This window comes from Scheffersomyces stipitis, chromosome 1 (genome assembly GCF_000209165.1).
Source record: "Scheffersomyces stipitis CBS 6054 chromosome 1, whole genome shotgun sequence".
Lineage (NCBI taxonomy): Eukaryota > Fungi > Ascomycota > Pichiomycetes > Serinales > Debaryomycetaceae > Scheffersomyces > Scheffersomyces stipitis.
Genome location: NC_009068.1, coordinates 2,359,785 through 2,375,358, shown reverse-complemented (window position 1 = coordinate 2,375,358; position 15,574 = coordinate 2,359,785). Strand labels below are relative to the sequence as shown.

The window sequence follows — 15,574 nt, the reverse complement described above, 5'->3', positions numbered from 1 at the left end:
CTAGTAGGTCTAGCAATAATATATGTACAGTCTTTCGGCTATATGCTATGGTAATATGCTATGGCTCTATGGTAGTGTAAATGGTCTGGTTTTCATGAAAACCAAAATTATCGAGAATGGAAATGTCGTCGTCGATGTCGAACTTGACCTTCAACGTTGAATCTTTATCAAATTCGTTTACATAGTAGTGAAGTCGCAATTTTCGGACTGAGATATTATTCAATTGCTTTGATATCAAACCCTTCAATCGCAACACAGTAAAAGTATTTAGGAAATATCTCGAAATAATAATCTTGTCCTCTACTTGCACTTGAAGTAATAGTCGCAGAGTGCCTATCATCAGAAGTGTAGTTCTTTTGCTTTTTGGAGAATCAGTGAAATGTTCTGCAATGTCATGTTTGGCTACAAGTTTCTTCCACCTTTTCTCGTTCTTGAAACTTACTTCATTTTGTTTCACTTTCGAGATAAAGTATAATTCAGCATTGCTGATCTCATCTTCATTAAGTAAACTTCCGTTTAATTTGAATAACTTGGTGGAACTTCTCTTGTGATCGTCACATTCAAATCTTGCTATCAACTGTATAGTCATTTCTTCTACACCCATTTTCTCGAATACGGGATTATTGTTGATCCTCAACTCAGAGATGCGAGGAAGGTTCAAGTAAAGCGTGTCAATAAAATCTAAAGACTGAATTTGATTTCGTCTTAAGTCAATCGATTTGAGTTCCTCCATTTTGCAATCTGGAGAAATAGCTCTTATAAGATTGTCTGAGAGTATTAAGCTTCGTATATGCTTCAAATTCGTTGGAATAACACTGATAGCATTGAGTGACAAGTCCAAGACATCCAAGTAGGTATCTTCAAGACATAAATTTGCTACATCTTCGTCCTGGTAATTGTTCCCAGACAAATAAAGCTCTTGGAGATTTGGAAATTTAGCTGTTACACCTTCAGCAATTTGAGAAGCATTGATATTTGTAGACGAAAGATGTAGACTCTGTAAGTTATGTGGAATAATTACCGATTTAGAAAGATCAAAGAAACGATTTCCGTTGAGAATAAGCTTCGTTAGCAGCGGTATTCTGTCTATAATACCCCAAACAATCGATAAATCATTGATCAAATTAAAGCCGAGATCCAAATATGCCAAGTTTGCAAGTTTAGAAAAGATATCAACAATATCTTTTTCGTCATCATCGTAGCCCATGTATATCAATTTATGATCCAAAGTCACTGACGTCAAGTTGAGGAAGTTAGCATGGATCTTGTTAAGCTTATCTAAGCCATACTCTTCGACTCTCTTGGATCCAAAATGGAGTCTCTGGTCAGTATACGAATCCACTGCATAATTGGAAAGAAGCTGCTGGACAAAAGTCTGTCTGTTCAATTCGATTTTCTTATTCGACGACTTTATAAACGAGCCTGCTCCTGTAATATCTGTCTTGAAATAGGAAATTCCATTCAATTCTCCATTGTTCTTGCCTCTTTCGGGTCTGTCCCATTCTATTCCAAAAGCCGTAGTTGTCGGGCCCCAAGCAGGAAGAGCCCCTATAAACTTGATAGTGGCAAGCTCATTGTCGATACGGATCCGATCAAACTGCTGCAACATGAGTATGATTGGGAAACAAAAAGATTCTATAGCCATAGAAAGAGATAGTGTTATGTGTTTTGTTGATATTCACGTGATTTAACGGGAAAATACTGAACCTATGCAGGATTTTTTCATTTTTAAGCAGGCTGGCCACGTCCATAGAAACAGAATGAGCTGGAAAACAATCTCATAGTACGGGTTGCTAAAGATTGAGTATGCCCCGTAACTTCCATTGGTTTCATATGTAATCTATAATAGACTTCTCCTTCATCCTTGAAGAATAGATCCAACGGACTGCATATATTCTCTTGTTGTCATTATATGCCGGATGATGTAACATATTTAGTCTTATAGAAATCTTACGCTTTATAATGGATCTCGGGGTATAAAAGGTTCCCTGTAAAATGCTGCTTAATACGTGATTTACATAGAATATATGTACTACTTGAAGAGGAATAGATATATATCGAAGCAAAATTGGCTATATCAGGACTGTATTTACATATTTGAACCAATATCTTTTTATTGTCACGTGAGAACAGGACAAGAAAGGTTGTTAGGGAGAAGACCAGGGAGAGACGGCGTATGACGTCGTGAGATGGAAAGAATGTGTGTGTTTCGAGCCTTGTGGCTCGGCAAGCGAAACTTAGTACTGTATCAAGTCGGAGGAAAGAATTTAGCAGTGTATATCAAATTGGTCCATAGGAGCCACCGAGAGCTCAAAAGAAGAGATGAGACATTTCGAACGGGAGATAATCGAAGTGAACATTCCCGTTGAAAGCTTATTGGTACAGAGTAGTGTCGAGTTCTCGGAGTATATGATAGATAGAGGAGTTAGAGAGAGCGGAGAAAGTATGGGTGAAAATTAATGAGAAAAGATGGACTTATCAGTGCAGATCTGGACAGATTTAATTATTCTAGATTAAATGCAGAAGCCAGAAGAAAGCGAAGAATAAATTAGCGGAAAGACTTAGGTTGGCTCGGGAATCGACGAAGATTTGATCTGATCATCAGGCCAGGGCTCTTGAGTCTTTCCGCAGCTGACTGAAGTGTCTCGGTGTAGTCCTTGGTTATTCTCGGTGTTGATTGGTGGAGCATAGAAGCCGCTGTTCCCCTCTTCTCCTCATCATTGTTAGGCGATTGTTCTCTGCCTAAGATTTAGTTAGTCAGTTCCTGCTTCATTAAGGTCCGACGATAATTGCCTGTGATCACATGACGTACAGTGAATAAATTTTTTTGCACATTTGCTGGGCCTACTTTGTGAATGGGCTAGGGAGAGAACATCTGTAAAGCACCAAAAAACGGAGAAATAGATTACGTCACTACGACTCATATATGGCAATTTTGTGATATTCAACAAGCTTGTTGGAAATTTATGTGAAAAATACATGAAAACTGACCGATTTTATTAGCATTTCTATGTGAATTATTTGTGAGACTGAAATTTGTATGTGAGTTTTTTAGTGACACTCAATTTTATTTCTGAGAATTACAGATAGTCTTTTTTAACAACACACTATTATCATCTTTGGATAAAATTCATCAACCTAAAATATATTATTTTCGTTTTTCGTTCACTACTCGAATCTCGTATCTGGATTAGAAACAATACGCTGTTCTTTGCAATACCAGTCATTGTCAATTTAAGCCCAGTGCTTCTACACTTCTCGTCATCTTCATCATTCGTTGCACTGATCCATACCACTTCACACAATCTGCTTTGAACAACTCAAAAACATAGATATATATATCACAGTTGTCAACTACAACCTATCATATTCATTACCATCATCTTGATCAGCCTCTTGTTCATCATTTCCATTAGTATAGCGCTATCTCAATAAGTAACTAATCATATTGAGCCATAGACACTTCTTCTTACTTCATCATATCCGCCAACTGTTTCATTCCACCAATGCCATTTGATTCCTAAGGAATACCTACCAACTACTTGTCCTATTTAACTGCCTTCCAGTAGGATATATCATTTCGCATAGTACACATCATCTATAATGACATCCTCAGATTGTTCTGGACATGCAAATGGGTCTGCAACCCAAGTTGACTCCATTCTGGCTCTGACTTCGACAGCGACCTCGGGCTCTGGATCAACCTCACATCACAACTCCATTCTCATCTCGAAGTCGTCTAATGCTACCACTACAATCTCAACGAACGACCCTATCACACCTACTGTATCGTTATCAGATGCGAACAGCTGCGATTCTTCACCCACCGGATCTCCTAAAAGGGAGGAAGACTTGAGACACAACTTGCTAGGCAAGGTCACGGGCTTCTTCCACAAATCGATAACACGTTCCAGAGATAATTCGATATCATCCGGAAGAGATCCATTAGATATGCTCCAATCTCCCCCCATATTAAAGACTCCTTCAGCTCCATGTACACCCAAGGAGTCTCCCTCTGATGTCTCTACTGTCACGTTGAACCATTACCGCTTTCCACAGTCTCCATTAAAAAAGTCTTCGCCTCCAGTCAAGGAAACGAAGAAAGTGTTCTTAGAATATGATCCTATAAGTAGAAGGAAGGTGTTGAACACATACGAAATATTAAGAGAAATCGGAAAAGGTGAACATGGGAAGGTGAAACTTGCTAAAGACTTGATACACAATGAGCTTGTAGCAATCAAGATCGTCAATAGAAAGTCCAGACGTGACAGAGCGTCCATGCGTATGATGCGTAGATCTTCTTCCAAACCAAATGCTTTCCATAACGATTATGAAGTGAAGATTAAGCGTGAAATCGCTATCATGAAGAAATGCAACCACAAGCACATCGTCCAATTGAAAGAAGTCTTGGATGATTTAAATTCAAATAAAATCTACCTTGTACTAGAATACCTTGAAAAGGGAGAAATCAAATGGAAGAGATACGAATCTGAAGCTGCTGTAACTCCAAGGACTGATGAGATTCCTTGCTGTGGAAGTAATCCCTTGTACAATATAAAACATCCTCATCACGAAGATGACTTCTTGTTGTCTGATATATTTTCGCCAAATTTGACCTTTAGACAATCTCGTAAAATTTTCCGCGATGTGTTGTTGGGTTTAGAATATTTGCATTTACAAGGAATTGTACACAGAGATATCAAACCAGCCAACTTGTTGGTTAGTTCAGACAATATTGTCAAGATCAGTGATTTTGGCGTGTCGTTTGCTTCTTCATTGAACGAAAACGATGAAGGGTACCTAGTAAATGAATTAGAATTGGCAAAGACAGCTGGAACTCCAGCATTTTTCGCTCCAGAATTATGTCAAACGAACTTTAGCAGTTCTACACTGGAGTTGTCATCTTCGAGAAACTCTGCATCTTCTTTAGAAATCCTTAAGAATGACACTTTAAAGATCACAAAAATTCTACCCAAGATAGATTACAAAATTGATATTTGGGCCCTTGGTGTTACGTTATACTGTTTGTTGTTCGGAAAAGTTCCTTTCAATGCTGACTCGGAGTATGAATTGTTCCAAGTGATTGTAAATCAGCCGTTGATCTTCCCGGAAAACAAAGATGCATTTCATTCTCCTACTAATGTTACCGAGGAAGAATTCGACTTGGCCAAGGATTTATTATCTAAATTGTTGGATAAAAATTGTGCGACTAGAATCGAAATTAAAGATATCAAAATCCATCCATTTACTTTAATGGATTTGGAAAATGATTTGGTAGCTTTGGATGATTTACTTCATATGAACAATGTAAATGATGAAGATCACGTTCAACTAGACTTCGAACTTGAAGAAAAAGATATTGTTCTGCAAGAAGAGATTGACAATGCCGTCATTGGATTTGGTAACAGAATCAAAAGAAGTTTGGTAACTGCTATTCGTGCTGGCGGTATGAAAGATAGCGAAATCAGAAACAAGTTTGCCGCTTTGCAAATGGAACACTCCAGAAGTACCTCCAGTGAAGATTCGTCCAGTAGCAATTCCAATTTCAATTCTTCGACAAGATTAACAGCAAATTTACACAACAACCATTCCATGATTCTTTCTGAATCTTTCCAAGTCAGTACACCTCCAGTTTCAGGAGCAATTATCAATACAAGAGGCATATCACATCAATCAGATCACCATACTTCTGTTCCACATGTCCCATCGCATTTATCTCAACAACTTTCAGTGCCTCCACAGCCAGCTATTCACCCTCAGCAATTACAGCCATCTCCATCTGTAGCACGTTCTTCCTCGTATTCTATTGCGGGCATTAGTAGAGAGGGAAGAAGCTTACTTCAAGACATGATTGATTCGCATAGTTCTTCTTCGAGTAGAAGAGGTTCTGTTGGAGTTATAGAAGCTCCACAGATTGAAACTAAGAGAAATGTTGGAGGCGATTTATATTTGACGAACCAATCGGCGATGGATGCTTTCAAAGGTATACAAGAACAGGACGACAAACGGAGAAGAAACTCCAGTATGTTCTCTAGCAAACATTCACAGCCAAGCACAGCCAAGAATTCCATTAGCTCAGCATCTGATGAGAATTCTAAGTATCACCATCATCACATTAACATTGCTGCTCCAATTCCAGTTCCTGCTGCTCCTTCCACAACTCTTTCCAGTAACTTCCCACCGCCAAAGAAGACTGAGAATCAATTGAAGATTGGTCCTATCAGTATCGAGAATGATAGAAGACCATCTTCTGTAATGTCATTACCTTTGAGTGAAAGTTTTGCATCATTGGATAGTATCAATGACGAATATCTCACCTTGAAGTATCAAGAATACACGAACAATAAGCTCAAACTTGGAGAAAGCCGTGGAACGGAGTTCCATTCAGATCCAAACCTTTTCCATCATTCTCCAGACGATGTTACGTATAACATTAGTGAGAAGTTCAAAGTTTTTGATTTAGGTTCGCTGATGAAAAATCAACTGGTGAAGGAGGATTCTGGAAATACAGGAAACTCTAGAAATTACGACCATGAAGGAATTGCACCAACTACGATGCCTCTCTCCAAGTATACCACCTCTTCGTCGTACTCGTCATATTCTTCGAAATCGACATCTAGTGATGAAGAAGATGATAGTGATGAGGAGGGTAATCTCACGCTTGCTTTCTCTTCAAAAGTCGCACATCCTTCAAGACCGAATTTCTTGACTTTGAACCAGAGAGCCAAGTCTCATGAATCTAACTTACCCCGGTTGATTCATAGTAGTGATCCCAACAATCACCCAACGTATGATGTGCCTATCGTTTTTCAGGCTGATTTACCTGTTTTTGAAGATGTACCAGAAGACTTGATGGCCAATGTTCCCAGAATGAGTGTGACTGATTCTGTAGAAAGTGCTAAGGTTCCAGCACCAACAATTGATACTCATGCTATTGTTGCGTCTCATTCTATGGTTTCCAGCAACGGATCCAGTTCTACTTTGACTCCAGACTATTCGAATGCCTCTGTTTCAGAACTGAACCAAAATGGAAAGCCAGGAGTGTCGTTTACTGGGTTTTCCGCTGTTAGTGAAGCTGGTGCCGGCAAAAAGATCATTGCAAACTTGAACAACAGTCAGGTACGGGTCCCTTCACCGTTGGTAAACAGTATGTTTCATTCCAAGAGTACCAATGCCGCCATCCCAAGTGAGTCCAAAAGAAAGATGGGATTGAGAGAGAATATATTTAACAGCCAGTTCAATAATCACTATAAGAAGGATCCGGTATATTCGCCGTTCCCCAAGGCTATACATCTCGATAACGACAAGGAGGCACTTGTAAGAGCTACTAGTGAGAAACAAAATAGCAATAGACCCAACTACTATAGATCGAATTCGATCACCGTTGGTCTCTTGCAGCATGTTCGAGACGGCGGCCTGGAAGATGCTTAAAATAAATAGAGTAGGTAGCATCTTAAGTATTGGCAAGAGTAATTTTTAAATTTCGCAGCCAAATCATAAGCGAAGAATGTAGAAAAACTGAAGAGTTCATGAAGATGTATATAGCATATAAGAACATAAAGATAAGGGCATTCTTTAAGGAATTTGGAACACTACTTTTTATTGTATTTAATACCTTTTGATCAGCATTGACGATATGAATCAAAGTAGCATGGGGTACTGTGTGTGTGTTGAAAGAATGTTCTCAGTTCAATTCACAGATATTGGAGAAACTGTGAGAATTTGCAAAAAAAAAGTTTTTGACAAACAAAATAGTAACTATCCATCTACAATATAATAATATATGTTAGGTCCTCCTTTTCTAAAACTTAGCCATTCGTCTCATGTAGTTGCTGTACTCTCAGTATTGTCGTCGCATAGTTAAGCTCACAGTTATCAAGAGATGAATAATAGTATTACTGTATGCACTCACACCACCTTATCCTGCACAATTTTTTGCACCCGCACGTATTGTTTACGTTTCTTTGGTGTCATAACATCAGACAACTTTTTCACCTTGATACCAATCGGCTCTAGTCGAAAGCAAATCTTCCTGGAAGAAGAAAAAGTTACTGATTTTCTTCTTTCCGAATTTTGTCTTGTTTTCTTAGAATAATATAGAAACCAGTCGAGAAAAGTTCTTATCTTCACATACGTCACCAATCACCTGATCTACTATACCCATTAGTACTGTAACAGATCTGTGACAGAATATACCATATATTCAAGAATAACAGATTCTAATTTGAATTGAATCAGAGGCTCATATTTCCGTTCATTTGTTATTTCAATTCCATATTAATTTCAGGATCACTAATTTTCACATATTTTAGTTCTATTAGACGAGTTCTCTTCCACTGCGTCTTCAATATCCAATTCTACCGTATTCCATTATCTCTGACGTATTCAGCTGTTTCTTGAACCATTATTTCTACCCCATATACATAGTGAAGTTTGACCCCAGCCATGTCTGCTCCCACAGATCGCCATCCGCCTCGAGAGGATATTAGGAGTCAGTTTACGGACATCCAGAGAAAGCTATTCCCCAAGAAATCAGAACGCTCATTGAGGGCCACTACCGGTGACAACATTCCTGTTCATGACGACCAGGAAAATTTTGCTCCCTTCAACAATACTATTACCAAAAAGAAGTCCAAGCATAAGACTTTGGCTGTGATGCCAATGGCTGGTCCTACTTCAACGATGGGTCCTGAGTCAAAAGGTAACGATATGAACTTTGTAGTTGGCTTAAGCGATAACCTATTAGGCGAATGTCGTCGTTTAAATAGCGAAAACCAAAAGTACAAGACAAAGTTGAGGCTGTATTCTGAAGAAATTAAACAGTTCAAGTTGCAAATTAACCAGTTGAAATCATCGAATTCGTCGCAAGTAAACAGCGAAAGCAACTTGAAGGATAAAAACTGGGAACTTGAGTCCAACGTTGTCAATTTGAACGAACAGGTAAATAACTTGAGCTATTCTAAAGAAAAGTTAATCAAACTTCACGACGACATCAGCATCAAGTACTCTACTCTTCAAAAGGAAAATGACGATTTACTCTTAAAGAACCATTCTTTAAACAAGGACTATACAAACTTGAAATCTACATATGCTAAAGAAATAGCTGACTTAAGCAACAGAATTGAAGAATTGAATGACGAGAATGACCAATTGCACATCAAATTGTCTTCTTCAACTCCAAGAAAAGTACAATCAGAAACTTCAACTGATATGAAGTCAGAATCTGAAATTGATAGAGCTTTCAACGAAGATGATGACGAATACGTTGACTTCGATAGTCTTCTTGCAGAATCCCACCCAAGCATGATCGCTTCTATGGACAGCTCCAATCCTCAGCTTGAGTTGGAAACTTTGAGAGCTAATTTACACCATTCAAATAGAACAATTGCCAAGTTGAGAACTGCCGTTTTGAAGCTCAGAAGAGATGATGCTTCAATTGGTGTCCAGAAGACTCCAATGAAACATCCAAATCTTGCAGCCAAGAGATCAAAATCTAGAGCCAATACCACCCAATCTTCAAATAGAAATTCTTTGAATTCTCCAGCGAAAAGAGGTTCTAAGATATTAGTATATGATGATGAAACCATTGATGACGACGTTCTGCATGGCAATCAAAGATGGGACGATTTCATAGATGAGGATATACAGGCCACCCCCTCAAAACACCTTAACAGGGTATTTAATGCATCTTTATCTGACGTAGAAGCCAGTCCTATTCGTGTTCTGAACGATGGGAAGTATTTGGTAGATTCATCTGAATCAGAAGATGAATCAACTCCTTCTGAGACCAAGCGTGCCACTATCTCCAGAGAACTTAAGAATATTTCAGACAAAGAGCAAATTGAAAATTATGCTGCAAGCAACAATTTGGTAATTATTTCCAGAGATGAATTTAATCACTTGCAATCTGGCAATGTACGTGATATCTCTGATGAGAGCCTTGGTAATATTGCCGAAAGCAAGGGCTATGTCTTGATTAAAAAGAAGGCATATGGTGAATTAGTGGATGAAAATGTAATGAAAGAGAAGTTGTTATCAAAGGGCTTGGTTACCTTACCGGTGAATGAATTATCGCAAATTCAAAAATATGCTGATAGTTACAATAATCCTTCTGAGAGTTACATTATTTCAAAATGCAGTCAGTTTAAATTGCACCCGTTCTCAGATGAAGAATTCAACAATTACAAGTCCATTGTCGCAGAACATGATAAACCTTCACAAAGGTATATCACAGACAAGGCCAATTCTTTGGGATTGATTGTTACGTCTTCTGCAATGTATGACGAGATTAAGAGATTGGCAAATGAACCTACTGTAGACGAACTCATTTCCAGAGCCCAAAATCAAGGCTATTCCGTCATCAAGAATGAAGATATTGAAAACTTGAAGCGCCATATCACTCCAACTTTAGATCAAATAAATGCTGAGGCAAAGTCGTTAGGATACGAAATTGTTGAACAGAAGCGTTTCAAGGAAATTTCAGATAGGGCAACGTCACCTTCAGAAGATCATTTACTGGCATGTGCTTGTAAGCTTGGACTTCTGGTTATTGCATCAAAAGAATTAGATACCTTAAAACAATTGGCTCGTGATCCACCCTTAGATCATCTCTCCGGTCTAGCTGGAAAGATTCAACATATTGTAGTCCCAAAAGCAGATTACGACTTAACAAAGAAGTTGGCAGACGAACCTTCACTTCAACATATAAAATCGAAAGCAGAGGTAATCAACAAGACAGTTATTGATAAAGATGAATATGACCGCTTGACTGGGCTTGCTGAGAATCCACCTGTGGAACATTTGAAATCTTGTGCTACAAACCTCAACTATGTTATGATTCCTGTAGAAGAGTATAATCATCTTCTTGCACCTGATATGAGGACGTTGATTCAAAAGGCTTCAGAATTTAACTATTTGATGATTCCTCAAGATCAGTATGATACTTTGAGTAGTTTGGCTCATTCTCCAAATGCCGCTCATATTACTGAACTTTCTAGACTGGCTGGTTTGGTTGCAATTCCACAGTCTGAATATGACTTCATCAATAACCAGATACAGAACCCATCGAAGGACGATTTGCTCACCAAATTATCTGCACTTGGTATGATTGGAATGACTGTTCAACAGCATTCCGAGTACTTGCGCAAGATGGATTCTCCTTCTGAGGATTACATTAAGGAGAAGTCTAAGACATTGGGTTTGCATGTGTTGCTTAACGAGGAATTCAACGAGTTGAACGAATTGGCGAATCATCCATCGGTCGAGATTCTTTCAGCTAGAGCAAAGGATTTGGAGCACACTATTATCCCTTCGGAGTCATACAATAAATTACAGAAATTGTCGAAGTGCCCTGATATGGACTTCCTTGTCGAAAAGGCTAAAGATTTGGGTCTGGTTGTGGTCAGGACTGAAGAATGGCAAAAGGTAACCGAAGCAAGCAATGCACCATCTGAAGAACATATTAGATTAAAAGCTGGCAACTTGAACTTGACTGTTTTGGCAAATACTGAATACGAGACTTTACTTCTGGAAGCAAAGCATCCAACGTTGGATCAACTTGAGTCACATGCAGAAGCAATGAACTTGAAAGTATTGAGGAAAGAAAAGTACTTGGAATGGGATCAGAAAATCAACCATCCAAATATTAGCTACCTATCACAAGTTGCTCGCGACTTGGGATTGGTTGTGTTGCAAGATGATGACTACAAGAATTTCAAACTGCAAATTGAAGAGCCTCAATTGGACTGGTTAAAGATTAACTCAGAAAAATTGGACCATGTTGTTATTCCAACCAAAGAATATGATGAGATGAATGTATTCGCGTATGGTCCACCTGTGAACCATATAAAACAAGTTGCAGAAGAGGCTGGATTAGTAGCCGTAGACAGTAAAGAGTATGACGAATTGCGTTGTTCTGTATTGGAGCCTTCAGTTGAATATATCAAAGAGAAAGCATCTTCGAATGGATACGCGGTTGTCAAGAATTCTGAATTTGAAAATCTCAAGTCTTTAGCAACGTCTCCATCTTTGGATCATGTCCAAAAAATGGCTACTGAGCATGGCTTTGTCGCTCTTTCTAATGCCGACCACAGGAAGTTGTTGGAACCTTCATTGCATATTTTAGAACAACATGCCGCCTCAAAGGACTGCATTATAGTTGAGAAGGATAACTTCAATAAATACAAGCAAGCTTTCGAAGCTCCTTCTCAGGACTTTCTAGTCGAGAAGGCTTCTATGCACGGTTTAACTGTGGTTCCATCAAATGAATTCATAGAATTGAGAGAGCATGCCAATAACCCAAGCAGAGAGCATGTTATTGAAAAGTCAGCAGCAGTAGGTTTAGTTTCGCTTGCAAAGCATAAATATGACCACCTTATTGAGCAAATTGAGAAACCATCGAGAGAATACATTGTTGAAAAAGCAACTGCTGACGGGTTGTCTTTAGTACCGTCTGAAGAATTGATTGGTTTGAAGGAAAAGGCTGAACATCCTACGGTTGCTCAACTCACTGATAGAGCAACTTCATTAGGTCTAACCATTATTCCTATTGATGAATTCGTAGAGATGAAATCTACAATTGAAACTCCCAGTGTGGATTTCATTCGTAAGGCATCGTCAGCAAGAGGTCTCACAGTACTCAATACTCAAATCTTTGAGGAGATTGTTAGATCTTCCAAGAACCCAACTCTCGACGAATTAAAGGACAGAGCTAAGGAATTGAATTTGATGGTTGTACAACAAGAAGTTTACAACCAACAATTGGATACCATAGAAAGTCCAACCATAGAGTATTTGAAGAATAAAGCAATTGAAAAGAATTTCACTCTTATTTCAAATGAAGACTATGCAATCATTAATAACATCGTTTCTTCTCCAACAACAGAGCATCTCGAAAGTAGAGCGGCTTCTGTTGGTATGACTGTTGTTCCAAAAGCAGATTATGACGGGCTTATTGAAAAATTGAACCATCCTGATAAGGACTTTGTTATTCACATGTCTGATACTCTTGGATTGGCTACAATAACTAAAGAGGAACTTCAAACAATGAAATACTCACTCACGCACCCTACTTTAGAATATCTTACGAACGAGTCCAGTAACCACGGCTATGAAGTTATTGACAAACAAGAATACTCAAAATTGGTCCAAAATGTCGAATCTCCTTCTCTTGAGTATTTGAAGAGTAAGGCAGAGGAAAACAGTATGTCTGTAATACCAACAGACAAACTTGAGAAGTTAGAGAAGTCAGTCAAGGAACCATCAGATGATTTCTTAAGATCAAATGCCGCTTCTAGGGATATGGTTGTTCTCTCAAGTCAAGAACACAAATCATTAAAGAAGAGACTCGAAAACCCTGGTGCTGAATACATTCACGAAAAGGCTAGGGATGAGGGATTGATTGTTTTAACGTCTGCTGAATTTGATAAGCTTCAAGACCCTACTCAGGAGTCGGTTGAAATCTCAGCCGCTAAACTCGGGCTTGTGACTTTGAATAGAATCGAGTACCAACAACTTAAGGATGGTATCGATTCTCCTTCAATAGAACAATTGAGAGAAAAATCATCTAAATTCGGCCATGAAGTGATTTCGTTAGAAGATCTTGCCTCTTTAAGGACTCAAATTCAATCACCAGATGATAAATACTTAACTGAAAAGGCTAATGAACGGGGCCTTTTGTTGGTTAACAAGAAGGAATATGCAGATTCTTCTGAAAAAGCTAATAATCCTACGATAGAACACTTGACTGCAGCATCATCTCTTCTAGGATTGAGTATCATAGATAAACTCAAGATGAACGATTTGATATCAAGAGCTGACACCCCTTCCTTGGATCACATTTGTAAAGTTGCTAAGAATCATGATGCAATCGTTGTTGATGAAAAGAAGTATGCTGTATTGTGCTCCAAAGCTAGTCTTTCTTTGGAAGAACGTGCCAATATGGAAGGTATGGAAGTAGCTCCAATCGGTAAGATAAGTAAATTGGAAGCTGATTTATCTAATCCTTCTATTAATTACTTACTGGAAAGAGCCAAGGCTGCTGATTACGAAATAGTTCCAAGGGAGTTGTTCATTAAGCTACAATCAGAGGCCGAAAAGACATTAGATGATAAAGCAAAGGACAACAATGCAACTGTTATTCCTATTGATGAATATCTGAATCTCAAGAAGATGCATGATACCCCAAGCATAGACTTCTTGATTTCAAAGGCTACTGAAATGAATTACGATTTGGTCGATAAGGACGAATTAGATGATTTGCGCAAGTACAGAAGCAAGACGCTAGAAGAAATAGCTGGAGAAAATGGAATGGTACTGGTATCAAAGGAATATTATGATTCTCTCTTAACCAAGGCTAATGATCCTGATATTGGACACATCAAAGATAAGGCTGAATTGTTGCAGCATGCTGTAATTGAAAGGTCTGAGCTTGAGAATCTTAAACAGAAAGCACTTTCTCCATTATTGGAAGATCTCAGGAGTCACGCTTCGAAGTTGAATTGTACAGTGATCTCCTCAGAAAAGTATAATTCATTGGTGCATTTGTCTGAACAGTCCCTTGAAGACAAGGCAACTGGTGCAAACATGAAACTAGTTCCAATTCGTCAATTTGAACATATGAAATCTCAGGCAGAAGAACCCCTGTTAGACCATATCACTGCCAGGGCCACTGGTCTTGGCTGTGTCGTACTCTCTCAAGAAGAACACGAGAATATGCAGAATCCAAGTATTGATAAGCTTAAAGAATCTGCAAGTAATATTAATCACGTTGTTATTCCGAAGAGTGAGTTAGCAGGTTTACGCGACTCTTTGTCACACCCTACAAGTGAGCTTGTAAGTGGAATGGCAGCTAGTCTTGGATGTTCTTTGGTAGCAACAAACTACTTGGATGAATTGAAGGCATCACAGAAAAAGAGTTTACAGGACAGAGCTAGAGAAGAAGATAAGAAGGTTATTTCAGATACCGATTATGACAAGTATGTCATCCAAAGTCTTGAAGATAGGGCCAAGGAAGACCACAAATTGGTTGTTTCAGAACAGGAGTACAATGAGTTGATCAATAATTTGAACCACCCATCATTGGAATTCCTCTCTAACAGCGCAGATGCTCAAGGGAAAGTTATTGTGGCATCTGATCAATACATGTCCTTGTTGCAAAGTACTAAGGAAACACTAAGTGACAGAGCAAAGAAGGAGGGTATGATTGTTGTTACTGAAAACGAATATGCTACTTTGTCGGAGAGAGCTAATAATCCTCTGGTTGAGTATCTCAGAGAAAGTGCTGCCAAGTTGGATTATTGTGTCTTGACAGTGGCCGAAAAAAATGCATTGTTCTTGGAGAAGATCAAACCATTGGATGTTAGGGCTAGGGAACATGGGATGAAGGTGCTACCTATTGACGATTACAATCAATTGGTAAGGAAATCCTTTGCATCGTTGGAAGACATAAGGAAGCATGCTTTTGTCAATGACATGAGTCTCATATCATCTACCGAATTAGCTTCTTTGAAATCACAAAATGATAAGCCAATAACGGAAAGGGCAACTGCTGAAGGTTATGTGGCAGTTCAGAAGG

General features: G+C 38.7%; 3 protein-coding genes across 3 annotated transcripts; 2 read left to right on the top strand and 1 right to left on the bottom strand. All coding sequences in view use genetic code 12, as the record gives it.

Annotated features, from left to right (window-relative positions):
- Positions 1-58: 58 nt before the first annotated feature.
- PICST_52988 (predicted protein) lies at positions 59-1,609 on the bottom strand (the record flags this gene model as incomplete). The annotated part of the gene is given in 2 exon segments (XM_001386757.1): positions 59-298; positions 311-1,609. 2 exon segments carry the CDS (start codon positions 1,607-1,609, stop codon positions 59-61), a joined length of 1,539 nt encoding a protein of 512 aa, XP_001386794.2.
- Positions 1,610-3,714: 2,105 nt separating this feature from the next.
- On the top strand, positions 3,715-7,431 carry PICST_53820 (predicted protein; the record flags this gene model as incomplete). The annotated part of the gene is made up of 5 exons (XM_001386989.1): positions 3,715-5,730; positions 5,770-6,138; positions 6,199-6,861; positions 6,904-7,046; positions 7,071-7,431. Coding segments are annotated over 5 exons (3,552 nt in total), but the record flags the coding sequence as incomplete, so codon positions are not given.
- Positions 7,432-8,661: 1,230 nt separating this feature from the next.
- Positions 8,662-14,898, top strand: PICST_40072 (predicted protein; the record flags this gene model as incomplete). Its single annotated transcript, XM_001386988.1, has 4 exons — positions 8,662-10,096; positions 10,202-13,898; positions 14,061-14,310; positions 14,404-14,898. Coding segments are annotated over 4 exons (5,877 nt in total), but the record flags the coding sequence as incomplete, so codon positions are not given.
- Positions 14,899-15,574: the final 676 nt, after the last annotated feature.